At 50.0% G+C, this 22,650-nt stretch overlaps 1 protein-coding gene across 2 annotated transcripts in view; it reads left to right on the top strand.

Annotated features, from left to right (window-relative positions):
• Positions 1 to 22,650, top strand: part of LOC144681477 (phosphatidylinositol 4,5-bisphosphate 3-kinase catalytic subunit gamma isoform) — a 69,837-nt gene that overhangs the window by 42,437 nt on the left and 4,750 nt on the right. For both annotated transcript variants that reach the window (XM_078543095.1, XM_078543096.1), the window contains exons 4-9: positions 2,421 to 2,646; positions 4,294 to 4,388; positions 5,559 to 5,705; positions 8,511 to 8,601; positions 9,966 to 10,096; positions 16,550 to 16,661. In XM_078543095.1, the coding sequence (XP_078399221.1) occupies positions 2,421 to 2,646; positions 4,294 to 4,388; positions 5,559 to 5,705; positions 8,511 to 8,601; positions 9,966 to 10,096; positions 16,550 to 16,661 (802 nt within the window). The remainder of the gene's footprint in view (positions 1 to 2,420; positions 2,647 to 4,293; positions 4,389 to 5,558; positions 5,706 to 8,510; positions 8,602 to 9,965; positions 10,097 to 16,549; positions 16,662 to 22,650) is intronic.

Consider the following 22,650-nt stretch of genomic DNA (forward strand, 5'->3'; position numbering starts at 1 on the left):
GACCCTCTGACAGTGCAGCACTCCCTCAGTACTGACCATCTGACAGTGTAGCACTCCCTCAGTACTGACCCTCTGACAACGTAGCACTCCCTCAGTACTGACCTTCTGACAGTGCAGCACCCCCTCAGTACTGACCCTCTGACAGTGTAGCACTCCCTCAGTACTGACCCTCTGACAGTGCAGCACTCCCTCAGTACTGACCCTCTGACAGTGCAGCACTCCTTCAGTACTGACCCTCTGACAGTGCAGCACTCCCTCAGTACTGACCCTCTGACAATATAGCACTTCCTCAGTACTGACCCTCTGACAGTGCAGCACTCCCTCAGTACTGACCCTCTGACAGTGTAGCACTCCCTCAGTACTGACCCTCTGACAGTGCAGCACTCCCTCAGTACTGACCATCTGACAGTGTAGCACTCCCTCAGTACTGACCCTCTGACAGTGCAGCACTCCCTCAGTACTGACCCTCTGACAGTGCAGCACCCCCTCAGTACTGACCCTCTGACAGTGTAGTACTCCTTCAGTACTGACCCCCTGACAGTGCAGCACTCCCTTAGTACTGACCCTCTGACAATGTAGCACTCCCTCAGTACTGACCCTCTGACAGTGTAGCACTCCCTCAGTACTGACCCTCTGACAGTGCAGCACTCCCTCAGTACTGACCCTCTGACAGTGTAGCACTCCCTCAGTACTGACCCTCTGACAGTGCAGCACTCCCTCAGTACTGACCCTCTGACAGTGCAGCCCTCAGTACTGACCCTCTGACAGTGTAGCACTCCCTCAGTACTGACCCTCTGACAGTGCAGCACTCCCTCAGTACTGACCCTCTGACAGTGCAGCACTCCCTCAGTACTGACCCTCTGACAGTGCAGCACTCCCACAGTACTGACCCCCTGACAGGGCAGCACTCCCTCAGTACTGACCCTCTGACAGTGTAGCACTCCCTCAGTACTGACCCTCTGACAGTGCAGCACTCCCTCAGTACTGACCCTCTGACAGTGTAGCGCTCCCTCAGTACTGACCCTCTGACAGTGCAGCCCTCAGTACTGACCCTCTGACAGTGTAGCACTCCCTCAGTACTGACCCTCTGACAGTGCAGCACTCCCTCAGTACTGACCCTCTGACAGTGCAGCACTCCCTCAGTACTGACCCTCTGACAGTGCAGCACTCCCTCAGTACTGACCCTCTGACAGTGCAGCACTCCCACAGTACTGACCCTCTGACAGTGCAGCACTCCCTCAGTACTGACCATCTGACAGTGCAGCACTCCCTCAGTACCGACCCTCTGACAGTGCAGCACTCCCTCAGTACTGACCATCTGACAGTGCAGCACTCCCTCAGTACCGACCCTCTGAGAGTGCAGCACTCCCTCAGTACTGACCATCTGACAGTGCAGCACTCCCTCAGTACCGACCCTCTGAGAGTGCAGCACTCCCTCAGTACTGACCATCTGACAGTGCAGCACTCCCTCAGTACTGACCCTCTGACAGTGTAGCACTCCCTCAGTACTGACCCTCTGACAACGTAGCACTCCCTCAGTACTGACCCTCTGACAGTGCAGCACTCCCTCAGTACTGACCCTCTGACAGTGCAGCACTCCCTCAGTACTGACCCTCTGACAGTGCAGCACTCCCTCAGTACTGACCCTCTGACAGTGCAGCACTCCCTCAGTACTGACCCTCTGACAGTGCAGCACTCCCTCAGTACTGACCCTCTGACAGTGCAGCACTCCCTCAGTACTGACCCTCTGACAGTGCAGCACTCCCTCAGTACTGACCCTCTGACAGTGCAGCACTCCCTCAGTACTGACCCTCTGACAGTGCAGCACTCCCTCAGTACTGCACTGCACTGTGACCTGGATTTTGTTCTCCAGTCAGTGGATTGAGACTTGAACCTGCGACTTTGTCCCTGACCAGCGGGTATTGTACTGGGAGGCGGTGACATTGTGGTATTGTCACTGGGCTAGGATTCCAGAGACCCCGGGTAATGCTCTGTGGACACGGGTTAGAATCCCTCCACGATGGTGACATTGGAATTCAATAAAAATCTGGAATTAACAATGTCTGGTGATGACCACAAAACCATTTTCGATTTTTGTAAAAACCCATTTTCTTCACTAGGGCCCTTTAGGGAGGGAAATCTGCCATCCTCACCCGGTCTGGGCCTACATGTGATTCCAGACCCACAGCCATGTGGTTGACTTTTAATTGCCCCCTGATCGAGGGCAATTAGGGATGGGCAATAAATACTGGCCTGGCCAGCGATGACCACATCCCATAAGTGAATTTTAAAAACATTGGGCTAAGGCTTTCTGAGAGGTTGAATTCATGGAGACGTGGCCAGGTTTAGGAATCAGTGTATTTACTTGTCCCCTTCCTCCCTGCCCCCCGATGTTTATAAATACCCTGTGTCCTCCGCAGAGTAAGCGAATTGGCCATTTTTTCTTCTGGTACCTGCGCAGTGAAGTGACCGTATCTCCTTATTTCTGTGACCGTTTTGCGCTGATCCTAGAGGCTTACCTGATGGGCTGCGGAAAGTCCATGTTGGAGGGATTTCGCAAACAGGTTCAGCTGGTCCAAAGCCTCAGCCAAGTCGCCACCGAGATCAAGAAAGTCATCCCAGAAAAGAGCGACCTTCCACCCAATGGTGAGTGGCCCTCCCCGCCCCGGAGAGGCCGGGGGGCAGCTGGCCCACACCAGAATCGACAACTCATCGGGATGGGGAGGGGTCAGGGAGAGGGAATGTGCTGGGGTGGATGTGTGGGGTCAGGGTTGGGGGTGGGGGGGATAATGGGGAGGATCAGGGGGGAGTATAAAGGTTGGGTGAGCGTTGGGTTGGCGAGAATGGGAGGGACGGGGTGTGAGCAGAGTGGGGAGGGGTTTTCCATCAACTCTAAGTCTGCGCCCCTGCCAATGAGGCCTTGAGGTAAAGGCCTCACTACCTGCTCTATTCCCTGACTCACCTGCAGGGAACCAGGCCTCAGGTCTCAGGGGAGAGGGTGGCCATAGTGGTAACGTCACAATGCATAGAAATAGGAGACAAATGAGTGTCTGGAAAGATGGAAGACTTTATAGAGCCCTGGGACATTGGGACCAGTTGTTGAGGAGGTGGGACCCGTACATGAGACGCAGGGCATTGAACCACCAGGAGTGCGGAGGGGGGCAAGGAAATACACTGATCCCTAAATCTCTCCGTATCTCCATTAATCCAGCCTTGCTGAACACCGTCGCCCAGCCCTTACCTCAGAGACAATGTCAATGGGTTCAAGTCTCGCTCCAGTGCCTGGATGGGTACAGCTCCAACTCTCACGCGGCTCAACACCATCCAGGAGAGAGCAGCCCACTTGACTGGCACCCCATCTACCCCCTCCAACATCCCCTCCTTCCACCACCAACGCTCAGTGGCAGCGGTGGGTGTACCAGGCACAAGATGCACTGCAGGTACTCACCAAGCCTCCAGGTGGTTGGTGCCTGAAATTGATCTCACTTTATGGGCATAAAACGGGTGTCATGAGGCCCAATATCTCCCCCAGAGTGAGTGAGACACAGACAGTGGGAGGGAGGCAGGAAATTTGTACTAGAGCTAGTGTAAGGTTGACATCTGGAAACGAGAGAGGCTTCAACATTTGTATTTTAACCAGGGATTTGTCAGGGAAGCCACAACAGAATATTCTGAGAGGGTCGGATGAATAGCTACAGGTCATGCTCCATATTGGTACGGACAACATAGGCAGAAATGTTTTAGGGAGCTAGGAAAGATATTAATAATGAGGGTGGAGCAGGATTGAGGGGCCGAGTGGCCTACTCCTGCTCCTAATTCGTATGTTCGTACGAGCTCAAAGTTGTAATCCCCAGATTCCTCCCAGTGCCTCGTAATTATGAATGTAGAATAGGATAAAGCAGACAAACGAGTGGCTGCAAAGACTTTAGATTCCGATGACATTGGGACCAGTTCCCGGGGAGGAGAGACCTGTACATGGTCAAAATAGTGGCCATGGGATCATTCATGGTTCAACTTCTCATCCAAATGACGGCACCTCCGACAGTGCAGCACTCCCTCAGCGCTGCACTAGGCGTGTCAGCCTGGATTATGGGCACAAAGTCTCTGGAGAGGATCTCAAACCTGAGATATTTTGGTGGGTTGAGAAAGAGTGCAGCCCATGGTTGGCCGCTGAGAATGGGAGCAGGGCGCGGGTATCAGAAACATATTTGCAGATGTGAGATGTGGGGGAGGCGAGCGGGACCATGATTCCACTGAGCTGAGTGACAGTTGACGTGTCCTTCCTCATTGCAGCAACCAGCCTGGTCCAGGAGATGCTGAGAGATGCCGATCTGCCCCAGGACTTCCTGGCTCCCTATGACCCCCGCGTCAAGGCCGGCAGTATCCTGGTGAGGAGGCAAACCCCCTGAGGGAACCAACGCCTGCATCTGTTCAGCTACACAACGTGACACAGTGCCACACAAGACACCCCACACCCCACACAACACAGCCCACACCCCACACACCACAGCCAGACCCCCACACAACACACCCCACACAACATACCCCACACACCACACACCACAGCCAGACCCCCACACAACACAGCCCACACCCCACACAACACAGCCAGACCCCCACACAACACAGCCAGACCCCCACACAACACAGCCAGGCCCCACACAACACAGCCAGGCCCCACACAACACACCCCACACAACATACCCCACACACCACACAACACAGCCCACACCCCACACAACACACCCCACACCCACACAACACAGCCAGGCCCCACACCCCACCCAGAACTGCTGTTCAGCCCCAGTGTTCAAAGGGCTGGGAAGGGTTAATATCGGTCAGGCTCCCTGCTCCCGATCACTGCCAGTTAGGGGTCGGGAGCAGAGGAATAGGGACAGGCTCGGAGCACGCAAACCTGTCCTACCATTCAGTTAGCTTTGTGCTGGGGCAGACGGTCCCACATCAGGCGTCTGTCACCTGCTGGATCCTGATCCCAGTCATCCAGGGCAGTGAAACCATTCCGGGGTGTCAGTGATGCCTCACCTGGTTGACTGACCTTTGGGCTTCCTCAGTGTTCCCTGTTTGATGCTGTAAATCTCTCCTTGTCTGACCGACGGTGACTCCAGCAATACCTGGATTTTAAAATTCTCATCCCAGTTTTCAAATCCCTCCATGTCCACACCCCTCCCCATCTCTGTCATCCCCTCCAGCCCCACAATCCTGCGAGGCCTCTGAGCTCCTCCAACTCCGGCCTCTCGAGCATCCCCGATTTTCAATCGCTGCACCATTGGCAGCCGGGCCTTCGGGTGCCTGGGGCCCCGAGCTCTGGAATTCCCTCCCCAAATCTCTCCGACTCTCTCCCTCGCACTCACCCTGTAAAACCTACTCCACCGACCAAGCTTTTGGGTCACCAGGTCCTAATTCCTCGTTTTGTGGCTCGGCATCAAATTTTGTTTGCTAACCGTCCTGGGGCGTTTTGCAATGATCAAGGCGCTGCATAAATGCAATTTGTTGTTGTTGTTGTTGTTGATGGCTACGATTCTTCTGCTCCTCGACAGATCGACCGCTGTAAGGTCATGGCCTCCAAGAAGAAGCCGCTGTGGCTGGAGTTCACCTGCGAAGCTCCCAGCGGGATTCACTGCCAACCCGTGGGTATCATCTTCAAACATGGCGATGACCTGAGGCAGGACATGCTGATTGTCCAGGTAGAGCTGCCTTGACCGTGGCTTCCCCGAGAAGCGAGAGTCCCCGGCCAGAGAGCTGACTCCACCCCCACCCCGGCCACTGATTCTAACGTCAGGCGCAGACCCCGCTCGCTGACACTCTGGTCGTTAACATTAGCGCGCGCGCGGCGCACGTCCAGAGGGTGATGAGTGGACGCTGAGCCAGGTGTCACTGGGAGTTTTAGAGCTGGGCCCAGCTCCTTATGATACCGCAGGAAACCACCAGAGGGCAGTGCCACATAGCAAACACCAACTGATGGGTACCGGGGTTCAGTGCTGTGTACTAGTGTTTGGGGCTGTGTATTGGGGTTTGGGGCTGTGTATTGGGGTTTGGGGCTGTGTATTGGGGTTTGGGGCTGTGCGTTTGGTTCCGGGATGTGTATTAGGGTTCAGGAATGTGTATCAGGATTTGGACTGTTTATCAGGGTTTGGACTGTGTATCAGGGCTCAGACTGAGTATCGGGGTTTGGGGCTGTGCATTAGGGTTTGGAGCTGTTTATTGGGGTTCGGGGCTGTATATCGGGGTTCAGATTGAGTATCGGGGTTTGGGCTGTAAATTGGGGTTTGGCGCTGTTTATTGGGGTTTGGGGCTGTATATCGGGGTTCAGATTGAGTATCAGGGTTTGGGCTGTAAATTGGGGTTTGACGCTGTTTATTGGGGTTTGGGGCTGTATATTGGGGTTTGGACTGTGTATTGGGGTTTGGGGCTGTACATTGGGGTTCGGGACTGTATATTGGGGTTTGGGGCTGTATATTGGGGTTTGGGGCTGTATATCAGGGTTCGGACTGTGTATTGGGTAAAGTTCTTTGTATTGGCTTTTGGGCCGTGTATTAGGATTCAGGGCTGTGTATTATTTTGGGGCTGTGTATCACAGCTAGGGGCTATGTATTGTGGGTTTGGGCCTATGTATTGGGCTTCAGGACTGCGAATTGGGGTTCACAGCTGTTTATTGGGGTTCAAGGTTGTTTTGGGAATGTGGGGCTGTGAATTGGAGTCTGGGGCTGTGTATTGGTGTCTGGGGCTGTGTATTGGGGTTTGGGGCTGTGTATTGGCATTCAGGACTGTGTATTGATATTCAGAGCTACGTATTGGGTCTTGAGGAATATTGTGGTTCAGGGCTGTTTATTGGTGTTTGGCGCTGTGTATTTGGATTTGGGGCCATGTATTTGTGTTTGGGTCTTATACTGGTGTTCAAGACCATGTAATAGGGTTCAGGGCCGTGTATTGGAGTTCAGGGCCATGTGTTGGTGTTCAGGTCTGTGTATTGGGGTTTGAGGCTGTGTATTGAGGTTTGGGGCTGTTTATTAATGTTGTGGCTGTGTATTGGGGTTTGGGGACGTGTATTAGGGTTCAGGGCAGTGTATTAGGGTTTTGAACTGTGTATTGTTGTTCGGGCTGTACATTGGGGTTCAGGGTGGTGTATTTGGGTTCGGGTGTGTGTATTAGGGTTCGGAGCTGCGTATGAAGGTCCAGGACTGTACATTGTCATTTGGAGTTGTGTATTGGGGTTTGGGACTGTACCTTGTCATTTGGGGCTGTTTATTGGGGTTCAGAGCTACTTATTGTGGTTCAGGCCTGTGTATTGGGGTTTGAGGCTATGTATTGGGGTTCAAGGCCATGTATTGGGGTTTGAGGCTGTGTATTGGGGTTCAGGCCTGTGTATTGGGGTTCAGGCCTGTGTATTGGGGTTTGAGGCTATGTATTGGGGTTCAAGGCCATGTATTGGGGTTTAAGGCCGTGTATTGGGGTTTGAGGCTGTGTATTGGGGTTCAGGCCTGTGTATTGGGGTTTGAGGCTATGTATTGGGGTTCAAGGCCATGTATTGGGGTTTGAGGCTGTGTATTGGGGTTCAAGGCCATGTATTGGGGTTTGAGGCTGTGTATTGGTGTTCAAGGCCATGTATTGGGGTTTGGGACTGTGTATTATGGTGCAGGACTGTGTATTGGGGTTTTAGGCTGTGTATTGGGGTTCAGAGCTATTTATTGTGGTTCAGGCCTGTGTATTGGGGTTTGAGGCTGTGTATTGGGGTTTGAGGCTGTGTATTGGGGTTTGGGGCTGTGTATTGGCGTTTGGAGCTGTTCAGGGCTGTGTAATGGCATTCAGGGCTGTGCATTGGCTTTCAGAGCTGTGTATTGGTGTTTGAGGCTGTGTATTGGGGTTCAGAGCTATTTATTGTGGTTCAGGCCTGTGTATTGGGGTTTGAAGCTGTGTATTGGTGTTCAAGGCCATGTATTGGGGTTTGGGACTGTGTATTATGGTGCAGGACTGTGTATTGGGGTTTGAGGCTGTGTATTGAGGTTCAGTAAGATTACATGGAGCAGCAATCGAGGAACAACGTCACTTTATCAACAACCAGTTAGAGTTTATGTTGCTATGGTCTCTGCCCCACTGTTCTCCCAAGGGTACTGACTAGTTCTGAGGTTATTATTCACCCATCCCCCACTCTCCCAGGTGGGTGTTCCGCATTATGAGCTCAGGCAGCAGCTGGCAATTTGACCATGGAGGCCATCGCAGACTGAGTCACATCCTGACAGTTACTGCACTGTAACTTCCCGGCTCAGGGCTTGTGGGTTTGGAGTTTGGGGGGGTGGGGGTGAGGCAGGGAGGGTGATCGGGGGGTTACTGACCCCCACCCTCAGCAGCCCAGCAGAAGCCAGGGAAATGGTTGTGGCATCTGTGCCCTCAGCACCAGCCCTTGTGGGTCAGTCTCTGGGGAACGTCCCACACCGCGTCCAGTCGGTCACAGCCCCAGTGTGAACATAATCCCTGCTTCATTTCCTTCACAGACGCTGGTGATTATGGATTCCATTTGGCAAGAAAATTCACTCGATTTGAACCTCGTACCTTATGGATGCATCGCCACAGGATATAATATTGGTACATTGAACCTCATACACAATCCCTGTCTCTACCTCTCCCTCTCTCTCTCTCTCCCCTTCTCTCTCTCCCTCTGTCTTACTTCCCCCTTTCTCTCTCCTCACACACAGTTTCCCCATCACATTCTCTCCTTCCCTGCCTTTCTCTCTCTCTCACCCTATCCCTCTCGCTATCTCTCCCTCTCTCTCTCTCTCTGCCTTTCTCTCTCTCTCTCCATATCTCTCTCGCTATCTCTCCCCCTCTCTCTCTCCCTCTCTCTCTCTCTCTCCCCCTCTTTCTCCCCCTCTCTCCCTACCTCTCTCCCTCTCTGGCTCCCTCTTTCTCTCTCTCTCTCTCTCTCTCTATCGCAGTTTTGGTCTCCTTAGTTAAGAAAAGACATAACATAACTGCATTAGAAGCAGTTCAGAGAAGGTTCACATGCCTGTGGTTGGGGGGTGGTTATGAGGAAAGGTTTCTTCAGGGTTGGGCCTGTATCCATTGGAGTTTAGAAGAATGAGAGGAGATCTTATTGAAACAGATAAGATCCTGAGGGGACTTGACAGGGTGGATGCTGAGAGGGTGTTTCCCCTTGTGGAAGAGACTAGAACTCGGGGACACAGTTTAAAGACAAGGGGTCTCCCAGTTAAAACTGAGATGAGGAGAATTTTTTCTCTCTCAGAAGGTGAGAACTTTCTTCCCCAGGGAGCAGTTGATCATTGAATATTTTGAAGAAGATAGATTCTTGATTGACAAGTGAGTCAAAGGCTGGACAGGAAAGTAGAGTTGAGGCCACAGTGAGATCAGCCATGATCTTATTGAATGGTGGAGCAGGCTTGAGGGGCCGAGTGGTCTATTCCTGCTCCTAATTCGTATCTTTGTATGTCTTTCCTATCTCATTCCCACTCTATCTTTCTCTATCTCTCTTGTTCTCTCTCTCTCCATCTCTTTCTCTCCCTTCCTCTCTCCTCACACACACTCTCTCCATCACATTCCCTCTCCCTGCCTCTCTTTCCCTGTCTCCCTCCCCTTTCTTCTCTCTCCCCCTCTCTCTCTCTCTCTCTGTCACTAATTCCCATCACACTCTTGTCATCACCCAGAAGAATGGGGATGGGGAACGATGTGGGGGAGGGGGAGGGGGAGGGGGTTGGGATCTTCACTGTCTCTGGGGCCCATATCTTTGTCTCAACCAACGTCACTTAAAAAAAGATGTCTGTTTGTGGGATCTTGCTGTGTGCAAACTGACTGCTGTGGCTCCTACATCACAACAGCAAATCACACTTCAAAAAGCAAGTATTCAATTGGCCGTCAATCATTTTGGGATGTTGGTGGTGACAGAAATGCAAGTTCTGGCTATAACGTTGGTAGTTCCTTGTGTGATCCCACAGGGATGATTGAGGTTGTGAGGGATGCAACAACGATTGCGACTATGCAGAGGTACAAGGGCGGGAACACGGGGGCGTTTAAAAATGACGCGCTGTACGATTGGCTCAAATCCAAGCTGCAGGTCGAGGAATCGGTGAGTCCCCATTGACCTCCTGTTGAACTCTTTCCCTCATTAACTGTTTGTGCCGGAGTTTGTTCCTGACCTGACCTTCCCACTCGGTGTCGATGTCATCACCAAGGCCGCCTTTTCTAAAACCTCCGTTATCAGGACCCGGCTGTGCTCCTGAATCAGCTCGTCCGCTGCAGAAACCCTCACCCATGCCTGCATCTGCCTAGACTCAGCTCATCCAATGCTCTCCTGGCTGCTCTCGCACTTTCCACTCTCTAGGTCGGTCACAACTGTGCTGCCCAGGCCTTAACTCCAGTGACCGCCCCTCCCCCGTTAGCCCCTGTGCTCACTGACCTCCGCTGGCTCCCGCACAAGCAGCGTCTTGGTTTTAAAATTCTCATCCTTGTTTTCAAATCCCTCCGAGGCCTCGCCCCTCCCTATCTCTGTAACCTCCTCCAGCCCCTACAACGCTCCCTATCTCTGTAACCTCCTCCAGCCCCACAACCCTCCCTATCTCTGTAACCTCCTCCAGCCCCTACACCCCTCCCTATCTCTGTAACCTCCTCCAGCCCCTACAACGCTCCCTATCTCTGTAACCTCCTCCAGCCCCACAACCCTCCCTATCTCTGTAACCTCCTCCAGCCCCTACACCCCTCCCTATCTCTGTAACCTCCTCCAGCCCCTACAACGCTCCCTATCTCTGTAACCTCCTCCAGCCCCTACAACCCTCCCTATCTCTGTAACCTCCTCCAGCCCCTACAACGCTCCCTATCTCTGTAACCTCCTCCAGCCCCTACAACCCTCCCTATCTCTGTAACCTCCTCCAGCCCCTACAACCCTCCCTATCTCTGTAACCTCCTCCAGTCCCTACACCCCTCCCTCCCTCTGTAACCTCCTCCAGCCCCTACACCCCTCCCTCCCTCTGTAACCTCCTTCAGCCCCACAACCCTCCCTCCCTCTGTAACCTCCTCCAGCCCCTACAACCCTCCCTATCTCTGTAACCTCCTCCAGCCCCACAACCCTCCCTATCTCTGTAACCTCCTCCAGCCCCTACACCCCTCCCTATCTCTGTAACCTCCTCCAGCCCCACAACCCTCCCTCCCTCTGTAACCTCCTCCAGCCCCACAACCCTCCCTCCCTCTGTAACCTCCTCCAGCCCCTACAACCCTCCCTATCTCTGTAACCTCCTCCAGCCCCTACACCCCTCCCTATCTCTGTAACCTCCTCCAGCCCCACAACCCTCCCTAACTCTGTAACCTCCTCCAGCCCCTACACTCTCCCTCCCTCTGTAACCTCCTCCAGCCCCACAACCCTCCCTCCCTCTGTAACCTCCTCCAGCCCCTACAACCCTCCCTATCTCTGTAACCTCCTCCAGCCCCACAACCCTCCAAGATCTCTGCGCTCCTCCAATTCAAATCTCTTACCCATTCCTGATTTTAATCGCTCCACCATTGGCGGCCGTGCCTTCAGCTGCCTGGATCCCAAGCTCTGGAACTCCCTCCCCAAACCCCACCACCTCCCCACCTCTCCACACCTCCATTTCCCTCCTTGGGGACAGTCCTTCATAGCTACTCCTTTGACAAAGCTTTTGGTCACCTGACCTCATATCTCCCGACGTGCCTGAGTCCTAGTTTGTTTTAAAACGCCCTTGTGAAGCGCCTCGGAACGTTTCCTTATGTTCAAGGTGCTATATAAATGTAAGTTGTTGTTGTTGCTGCTGCTGTTGTTGCTACATTTCCAGAGTCTCCAGAAGACTTTCCCAGTGCCCGGAGTATCTCCCAATGGTCTACACCCAATCCTGGTGTGTGGGCATTGCCGGCCAGCCCAGGATTTAACACTGGGTCCCCTGGGAAGGTGGGGCTGGGGGGGGGAGGGTGTGAGGATGGGGCTGGGTTGCCAACTCCCCAGGGTTGGCCTGGGGCCCCCTGGGAATTGAAGACTGATCTCCGGGACCTGGACCGTGAGTGAAAACTCTGGAAAATCATCCGGAGCATTAAAGCGTTCGGTTTAATTTTCCTTCGACCCTTTTGTTAAATAGTTATTAAGGTGTCGGAGCTGGGGAAAGCAACCAAGAATCATCCAATCAGATAATGAGAAGGCTGCTTGCTTTCCGATTGGCCACTGGGAAGGTGGAGCAATGTGGTTGGCTCTTAAATGCCCTCTGAACACGGGCAATTAGGGATGGGCAATAAATGCTGGCCCAGCCAGCGACGCCCACATCCCATAATTGAATCATTTTTTTAAAAACTCACAGGGATTGGCCTACTGGGTGACCCATGGTAGGAGTTCAGGGGTGGGGCAAATGGGCACAGGAGATCATGTAATGGTTCCTCCAGGAATACGTCCAACTAGGGGTTGGCAACACTAAGGTCCGGAAGGGGTACAGCGCAGAAGGAGGGAGTATGCTGAGTATGGAGGGAGAGAGTGCATGAAGAACGGGGAGACAGGAAGTGTGAGACTCTGGAACCTCTTTAACATCTCGTTTGTAGCTTCCAACCGTTTCCAGTTGGATCATTAACATGAAAAAAACCAAAAGAAATTCAGTCAAGAAAATTAAGGCCTGTGTTTAGATTGTGGAGATAAAAGATTAACCGTTATGCTGCACTTTAGAGTTTCGAGTGATTATTTTAGTGAAAGGCACTGTGCTGTAAATAAACCTGTTTGAGTGGTATAAATACCCCAGGGCTGTAGATAATGGTTTGAGGTCCAGGTTTTATGGATATTGTTTCAAATATAGCTGAGACCCTCCGACAGTGCAACACTCCCTCAGTACTGACCCTCTGACAGTGCAGCACTCCCTCAGTACTGACCCTCCGACAGTGCAACACTCCCTCAGTACTGACCCTCTGACAGTGCAGCTCTCCCTCAGTACTGACTCTCTGACAGTGCAGCACTCCCTCAGTACTGACCCTCTGACAGTGCAACACTCCCTCAGTACTGACCCTCTGACAGTGCAACACTCCCTCAGTACTGACCCTCTGACAGTGCAGCACTCCCTCAGTACTGACCCTCTGACAGTGCAGCACTCCCTCAGTCCTGACCCTCTGACAGTGCAGCACTCCCTCAGTACTGACCCTCTGACAGTGCAACACTCCCTCAGTACTGACCCTCTGACAGTGCAGCACTCCCTCAGTACTGACACTCTGACAGTGCAGCACTCCCTCGGTACTGACCCTCCGACAGTGCAGCACTCCCTCAGTACTGACCCTCTGACAGTGCGGCACTCCCTCAGTACTGACCCTCTAACATTGCAGCACTCCCTCAGTACTGACCCTCTGACAGTGCAGCACTCCCTCAGTACTGACCCTCTGACAGTGCAGCACTCCCTCAGTACTGACCCTCTGACAGTGCAGCACTCCCTCAGTACTGACCCTCTGACAGTGCAGCACTCCCTCAGTACTGACCCTCTGACAGTGCAGCGCTTCCTCAGTACTGACCCTCTGACAGTATAGCACTCCCTCAATACAGACCCTCCAACATGCAAAACTCCCTCAGTACCAACCCTCCGACAATGAAATATTCCCTCAGTACTGACCCTCTGACAGTGCAGCACTCCCTCAGTACTCACCCTCCAATCGTACAATGCTTCCACAGATCTGACCCTCCGACAGTGCAGCACTCCCTCAGTACTCACCCTCCAATCGTACAATGCATCCACAGTACTGACCCTCTGACAGCGCAGTGCTCCCTCAGTACTGACCTTCTGACAGTGCAGCGCTCCCTCAGTACTGATCCTCCAACAGTGCAGCACTCCCTCAGTACTGACCCTCTGACAGTGCAGCACTCCCTCAGTACTGACCCTCTGACAGTGCAGCACTCCCTCAGTTGACCCTCTGACAGTGCAGCACTCCCTCATTACTGACCCTCCAACAGTGCGGCACTCCCTCAGTACTGACCCTCTGACAGTGCAGCACTCCCTCAGTACTGACCCTTCAACAATGCAGCACTTCCTCAGTACTGACCCTTCAACAGTGCAACACTCCCTCAGTACTGACCCTCTGATGATGCAGTGCTCCCTGAGGGTTGCCCTTCTGACAGTGCAGCACTCCCCCTGCACTGACCCTCTGACAGTATAGCACTCCCTCAATACAGACCCTCTGACATGCAAAACTCCCTCAGTACCAACCCTCTGATAATGAAGCACTCCCTCAGTACTGACCCTCTGACAGTGCAGCACTCCCTTAGTACTGTATTGGGAATGTCTACCTGGATTTTGGGTTTAAGTCTCTGGAGTGTGTCAGGAAGATATAATAATTCTCATAATGTTATTTGAATTTATTGTAAAATAGTGGTATCTGTGTCTATATGTGTCTGTGTGTGTGTGTGTGTGTGTGTGTGTGTGTGACTTAATTGAATTAAAGGCAGCTGGTCTGAAGGCTTTGATGTTTTAGGAGATAAGTTAGGTTTGAAATGTTAAGTAGGTAAATATGGAGGATGTTTAGAATGTAAGGTGTAAAAGAACATTTGCATTTTTAAATAAACCTGACTAGATTGTTTTCAAAGGAGGAGTGAAATATGTCGCCTAGCCAGGTGAAGTTTAGAAACTGTGTGTTTATTTTTCCTAAAGATTACTGGTAAAGCTTAGTGCTATGAGAGATTTTTATTATCAGAGAGATAAAGTCCAAAGACATTGTGAAACAATGGGAATTTGCATTCATTGGGAAAAATATGTAAAAAGGAGTGAAGGCTGTGTGTAAAGGGTAGATCTAACAAGTGTGAAAAAGCCTTCAGCATCTACGCCTCAAGCTGCTGCCTACACAGAACTGAAGTTAAGAAAATTCACTTGGAATTTGACTTGTTCAGGGCATCATGTTTCTTTGACTGGGTCTTTTCAAATCTATTAAAATCTATGGGGAGAATTTTCTCCCTATGGGGAGGGGGAGTTGCCAAGCGGGAGCGGGCACAGGTGGGTGCGCAGCCAATCGCTGCCCATGATCGGCTGTGTGTCTCGCACCCGGAAGCGCTCAGCATTCCCTGTGCGGGCGGAGGGAGGAGGGAGAGTCGGGGCCTGCGCTCTTCCGCGCATCTCCGTGAGGCATGGAGCTGCCTCAGGGAGATTAAGTTGGCGATGAAAATTTGAAATAAAGAAAAAAAATTGTTCAGACGTGTTCCCTCATGAGACAGTGTCACATGAGCTGGGACATGTCAATGAATTGTAATAAAAAATGTAATTGCATTTAAAAACCCTTCGTGAAACCTCATCCCTCCTGTGGATGAGGTTCCATGAAAAATGCGAAGGCCGCCTGGGCTCTTCACCTGCCCCCCCCCGCCAACCTTAAGGTTGGACAAACAGCGCTGTTAATTATTTTAATTGGTATTTACCTGGGCCTTAATAGGCCTCTGACAGATCGGTGCGCGCGCGCCCACTCTGGTGCGCGCCTGTTGAACTGAAGATCTGAATGACGTGCGACGACGTTGGGACACACGCCCAATGTCACCGCGTGTCACTTTATGCTTCAGTGAGCGGGTCCTGCCCCCACACATCAACCCGAAGATTCTGCCCTATGTGTCTTACTGTTGCCTTAATGAAAGTGTAACTGGGAGTTAGATTGATTAGGGGATTTAGAAGTTATCATAGTAGTAATTTGTAGATCTATGTATGTATTTCAAATCATTTCTCTTATTAATAAATGTTTCATCCAGTTTTGTAAAAACTATAAGACTTGGTTGCCTTATTACTACTGAATTCAAGGCGCACATCTCGAAATTTATACAAATTGAAAATTAGTTGTGACAATTATTTCAAGTTTCCCTTTGGGATTTGAACAACTCAGCATTTACCAGCGGCTGTGCCAGAACGAGTGGAGGTAGGACCCATGTGTCAGTGAGGGAACGGCGATATATTTCCAAGTCAGGATGGTGGGTGGATTGGAGGGGAACTTCCAGGTGGTGGTGTTCCCATCTACCTGCTGCCCTTGTCCTTCTAGATGGTAATGGTGGTGGGTTTGGAAGGTGCTGTCAAAGGAGCCTTGGTGAATTCCTGCAGTGCATCTTGTAGATGGTACACACTGCTGTTACTGTGCGTCGGTGGAGGGAATGAATGTTTCACCTGGTGGAGTGCGCTGCCTGAGAGTGTGGTGGAGATAGGCTCAATCGGGACATTCAGGAGGGAATTAGACTGTTATCTGAAAAGGAAGAACGTGCAGGGTTAAGGGGAGAAGGTGGCACTAAGGGAATTGCTCATTCAGACAGCTGGTGCATACATGATGGGCTGAATGGCCTCCTTCTTCACTGTAACAATTCTGTGATTCTGTGTCCAATGTTGAGCCACACAGACCTGGTGTAGTGCGAGCCCCCACCCCATCCACCTTGAGGATGATGAACTCAACCCATGCTGTGGGTCGGAGGGGGGGAGCGTTAACTAAGCCTTTCTATTTCAGACACTAAGTTGAAATCCAGCTGTGTGTCTTTGTGCATCTGACCAATAACCGTGTGCTCTCTCTCTCTCTCTCTCCCTCCCTCCCTCCCTCTCTCCAGTATTATCAAGCGATGGAGACCTTTGTGACTTCCTGTGCAGGATACTGCGTCGCCACTTACGTTCTTGGAATTGGAGATCGTCACAATGATAACATCATGATTACGGAGCAAGGTACAACCTTTGTCCTGTTCATACAAAGGAGCATGGTAACTTTCAGAAGAGGAGGAGGCCATTCAGCCCCTCGAAACTATCATGTTTCTGTTCTTTTTTAATGTAAACGTACCACCATACACAAGGATTGGTGAAACAACAATGGGAGTTCTTTATTTGAAGATAAGACTATTTACAAATAATGTCCACTGCGTTGCCAAGTATAATACACCTGATCTTCCCCCTGCTGCTAGCAAACTGCCCACAAATCATGGGATTCATACACCACATCCTGTTGAGATTGTAATAATTGACAGCAGTTTAAGATACCCCCTTAAAGGTATATGCACATCATGTCACAACATCCCCCTCTTTTCTAACTGAAGGTTTATCTTTATAGGATCAGGCTATTTACATGAAAGGAAAACAAAATAACATTACCCCTGAATGTACTTTAACACAGAGGAATAAACTAGGTTGTCTTATCCATCCAATGTTAGTTCTGGTGGTCTTTGACGGCAGCTACTATATGTTTTCAGAATTGCTGGTTAGAGTCGCTCTGTTTGTGTTGCATCTTAGACCAGGTCCTAGTCACACTTGGGTAACTGGCTGTTTCTGAGTTGGGTATTGTTCTGATTTGGTATCTGTTTTGACAGACTGACAACGCCGTTTGGTGTCCCGTATTTGATGTGGTTTTGATCCTGGGCTGACAGTTTCTGCTGGATTCCGGCTGGTTGTACCTGAACTTTCTGTCCGACATTGAGATTGGGTCATTTTTTTTATCTGTGTGCGGGTCATGGGCATCTTTCACCCCCTGTCTTTCGATCAAGGCATCAGCTACTCATGGGAGTATGACTGGGGAGGTTTGTCTGCACTTGTCAGCCGAATAGTAATCCTGTGTTGGTTCCACAGTGTGAAATTTGGAATGGATTTATTTATGTATCCGGTTCAAATTGTTCCACATAGCCAGTTGCCTGATGATCTGCGTTGGAGAGTTAAGTATTCTCTCAGTGTAAGCATAGGGTTCCCTGTGGTGCTCCCTGTGGTCTCTGGTCCTCGTTATTATCCGGTGACCGAGGACAGGTCCTTGCAACGCTGGTGGGCCTGTGATCACTGGACCTGTGGTGTCCGCATCATAAAACATCTGGAGTGACCGGGGTGAGTTTTTGTAGCGAGGTTTGAGTGTAATGGATCCCAGGGATGGAATCTCCGAGTCATTGTATGTGGTGAGTTTGGCAGTAGTTGGTCGAATTATCACTTGCCACTTCTATGGGTATGTACATATCAGTGTGCGATGTGGACCTGCACCTGCACTGGTATCCAGTTTTTGCATAGAGATTATGACCCTTCACCTGTGGGCATATAATTAGGATGATGGCAAAGGTTTCTGTTGGTACCAGTGTGCCAGTACATCCCTCAATGTTCATCCTGTGGAACGCATGCTCACTTTTTGTGTCAATGGTAAAAGCAAAATACTGCGGATGTTGGGAATCTGAAACAAAAACAAAAATAGCTGGAAAAACTCAGCAGGTCTGACAGCATCTGCGGAGAGGAACACAGTTAACGTTTCGAGTCCGTATGACTCTTCAACAGAACTAAGGAAATATAGAAAAGAGGTGAAATATAAGCTGGTAGAGGGGGGTGGGACAGGTAGAGCTGGATAGGGGGCCAGTGATAGGTGGAGGCATAGAAAAGATTGCCAAAGATGTCATAGACAAAAGGACAAAGGGTGTTGACGGTGGTGATATTATCTAAGGAATGTGATAATGGTGACATTAAGGGTAGAAAGCAGGACAAGCAAGTGGCAGATAGCCCTCGTGGGGGTGGGGTATGGGGAAGGGATCGAAATGGGCTACAATGAATGGAAATACATTTTAAAATAATAGAAATAGGCGGGAAAAGAAAAATATATATTTTAAGAATATAAATTATTGAAAATTAAAGTTATTGGAGCTTATATTTCATCTCATTTCTCTATTTCCTTAGTTCTGTTGAAGAGTCACACGGACTCGAAACGTTAACTGTGTTCCTCTCCGCAGATGCTGTCAGACCTGCTGAGTTTTTCCAGCTATTTTTGTTTTTGTTTTGTGTCGATGGTCTGGTCATTCTCATCATCTGATTGTATAGTTTGGCTGGATATTTTGTGGATCTTGTCTTGATGCTGTTTGGTGAATGCTGTGTCAATGTGGACTCTCATGATGTCGAACCACTGGTGTTGGCCTCTGCATTGGCGTTCGCAGTGTCCTCTGGTGCCATATGCCTTGCATATATATCTTTGAAAGTTGTGCAATTTCTGGGTGCATGGATGAGGCCACATCATCCTCTCACCTTACTAGGCTTGCCTGTTTGGCTATTGTTCCAATGTCAGATCAATCATTCTGGTTATGGCTTCGTACTTGTGTCTGATTTGTAGTAGTGCTTCCAGGCTGTAACCTTTGGGTTGGTTCATGATATCTTTTTGGAATGCTTCCACTGGGATAGATGCTATCACAAGCTCGATTATTCTGTCAGTGAGTCTGCTGCTGTAAAGTTGCAATCCAGCCCCTTGTCTGATTATGAACTGATCAATGGTCTCTTGTTGGTTGTTGCCTGAGAGACATGAATTCCATAACTGATCTTCTAGTATTGACCATATTTCATCAGGATTTTTCAGGTGGTCATCAGACAGACCTGACGTGTTCAGTCTGCGGAGGCCTTCATTGCCTATAAGCAATTTTAATTTTAACAGCTTGTTTACCTGGTTTAGAAATGGTCATTTGGTAGCACAGAACTTGGATATTGCTGAAAAAAGATAAGTTGTCACAGCGTTTCATCGTGCTCTCATCAGGAAAATTCACAAGGATACCAATTGAAAAGGGAACGATAACTTACACCTCATGAGAAGAGAGTGCTGATTGGTTAGCGAGTGGACTCTGATTGGTAGAGGCGTTGCCATGGAGAATGCACCAGTTAACTGATGGCTGACAGTTAACTGCCAAGCTATGTTTAAAGTCAAACCAGGCACGTTGACTTGGACCAAGGCATTGCCCTGGGGGATGAACCAGAGAATGGCTGTTGCCTATTTTGTTTAGCTGAAACAGGCGCAATGTGTGTACCTGTCCTTTCTGTCTGCAAAGAAGAGGGCCCTGTGTATTAACATATGTAGCTTCCAGCACACGTAAGTGTGCCACACTGTGAGTCCAACTGATAATCTTAAATTAACACAATGTCCAACGTTAGATGTGATTCCGCTATTGGAAACATTAGTTGAAGAATCCTGAGTGTGCTAAGAATTATGCTGACAATCAGTTTAAGATTATCAGTCAAATTCCTTTGCTACTCAATTTGACTGGGTTGCAGTACCTTTAGTGGTCACTGCCTCAGCTGTTCATAAGTTACTGCTTGGCTGCAATGGTGATGCTTTTGAGGTCTTTCTGATTTTTCCTGGGTTCAGCTCTAAGCTCCGCCCACAAAACAGTAATTTTGCTGGGAAAATAGCCACAGGCTTCAGAACTGAAAGCAAACAGTGAAAAAAACTTTTTTTACAGGCTTCTTCTAGCTGTTAGGAGATGTTACTGGATATTTTTTATTCATTCACGGGATGTGGGCTTCACTGGCTGGGCCAGCATTTATTGCCCATCCCTAATTGCCCCTTGAGAAGGTGGTGGTGAGCTGCCTTCTTGAACCGCTGCAGTCCATGTGGTGTAGGTACACCCACAGTGCTGTTAGGGAGGGAGTTCCAGGATTTTGACCCAGCGACAGTGAAGGAACGGCGATATATTTCCAAATCAGGATGGTGAGTGACTTGGAGGAGAACTTCCAGGTGGTGATGTTCCCATGTGTCTGCTGCCCTTGTCCTTCTAGATGGTAGTGGTTGTGGGTTTGGAAGGTGCTGTCTAAGGAGCCTTGGTGAGTTGCTGCAGTGCATCTTGTAGATGGTACACACACTGCTGCTACTGTGCGTCAGTGGTGGAGGAGTGAATGTTTGTGGATGGGGTGCCAATCAAGTGGCTGCTTTGTTCTGGATGGTGTCAAGCTTCTTGAGTGTTGTGGGAGCTGCACTCATCCAGGCAAGTGGGGAGTATTCCATCACACTCCTGACTTGTGCCTTGTGGTGGACAGGCTTTGGGGAGCCAGGAGGTGAGTTACTCATCACAGGATTCCTAGCCTCTGACCTGCTCTTGTAGCCACAGTATTTATATGGCTAGTCCAGTTCAATTTCTGTTCAACGGTAACCCCCAGGATGTTGATAATTGGGGATTCAGTAATAGTAATGCCACTGAATGCCAAGAGGTGATGGCTGGGTTCTCTCTTGTTGGAGATGGTCATTGCCTGGCACTTGTGTGGCGCGAATGTTACTTACCACTTGTCAGCCCAAGCCTGGATATTGTCCAGGTCCTGCTGCATTTGGACATGGGACTGCTTCAGTATCTGAGGAGTTACGAATGGTGCTGAACATTGTGCAATCATCAGTGAACATCCCCACTTCTGACCTTATGATGGAAGGAAGGTCATTGATGAAGCAGCTGAAGATGGTTGGGCTGAGGACACTACCCTGAGGAACTCCTGCAGTGATGTTCTGGAGCTGAGATGACTGACCTCCAACAACCACAACCATCTTCCTTTGTGCTAGGTATAACTCCAACCAGTGGAGAGTTTTCCCCCCTGATTCCCATTGACTCCAGTTTTGTTAGGGATCCTTGATGCCACACTCGGTCAAATGCTGCCTTGATGTCAGGGCAGTCACTCTCACCTCACCTCAGGAGTTCAGCTCTTTTGTCCATGTTTGAACCAAGGTTGTAATAAGGTCAGGAGCTGAGTGACCCTGGCAGAACCCAAACTGGGCGTCAGTGAGCAAGTTATTGCTAAGCAAGTGCTGCTCGATAGCACTGTTGATGACCCCTTCCATTACTTTACTGATGATCGAGAGTAGACTGATGGGTGGACTGATGGTAGACTGATAGCCGGCTGGGTTGAATTTGACCTGCTTTCTGTGTACAGGACATACCTGGGCAATTTTCCACATAGCCGGGTAGATGCCAGTGTTGTAGCTGTACTGGAACAGCTTGGCTAGAGACGCGGCAAGTTCTGGAGCACAAGTCTTCAGTACTATTGCCGGAGTATTGTCAGGGCCCATATCCTCTGCAGTATCCAGTGTCTTCAGCCGTTTTTTGATATCACGTGGAGTGTATTGAATTGGCTGAAGACTGGCATCTGTGATGCTGGGGACCTCTGGTGGAGGCCTGCAGTATTTCGCTTTAGCAGTAATAAATTCTCCTGTCTGTGGAGTTCCACTTAAAGTAAGACCATCTGAAGCCCGCTGTTTAATTTCGGTTCCTGCTTAAACTTTGCAGCCGGTAGACTTTTACTATTCGTGCTCTCCCAAATTCAAGCTCTCTTACTGGGACCCGATGCTTGCTGGCTGGGGTGATCTGCAATCCCAGAACAGATGTATGGTGTGTGTAAAATCCCTAAAGCTGCAGAATCCTTACAAGGTGATTCTTCGTAGTTGTTCCACTTTCACACCAGTGTTTTTCTTCTGCTGGATGTGAAGCAGTTGAGGCTTATATTCTGATCAGTCAAATCTTTAAAACCATTCTGAAACGCTGCCACCATGTTATGTTCTTCTTCTCTTTGACATAAATATACCAATCAAACACAAGGATTAGTGAAGCAATAGTGTGGGTCCTTTATTTGAAGTTAAGACTGTTTACAGATAATGTTCACTGGAAGGCTAAGTATGGTAGATCTGATCTCTGCCTGCTGCTTGCAGACTGCCTACTAGTCATGGGGCTAATTTAACACTTCTTGTTGAGGTAGCAATGATTGACAGTAGTTTAAGATAATCCCTTAAAGGTATATGCACACCTTATCACAACAGAAGTTGCCCTGCCATTCAATTAGATCACAGATGATCTGTATCTTAACTCCATTTACCCTCCATTTCTCCCTATCCTTTCATATACTTACCCAATAAAAACCCTATTCATCTCATTCTTGAAAGCTTCAATTCACCCCCAGCACCCACAGC

The sequence above is a fragment of the Cetorhinus maximus genome, chromosome 6 (genome assembly GCF_964194155.1).
Source record: "Cetorhinus maximus chromosome 6, sCetMax3.hap1.1, whole genome shotgun sequence".
In the NCBI taxonomy this organism is placed as follows: domain Eukaryota; kingdom Metazoa; phylum Chordata; class Chondrichthyes; order Lamniformes; family Cetorhinidae; genus Cetorhinus; species Cetorhinus maximus.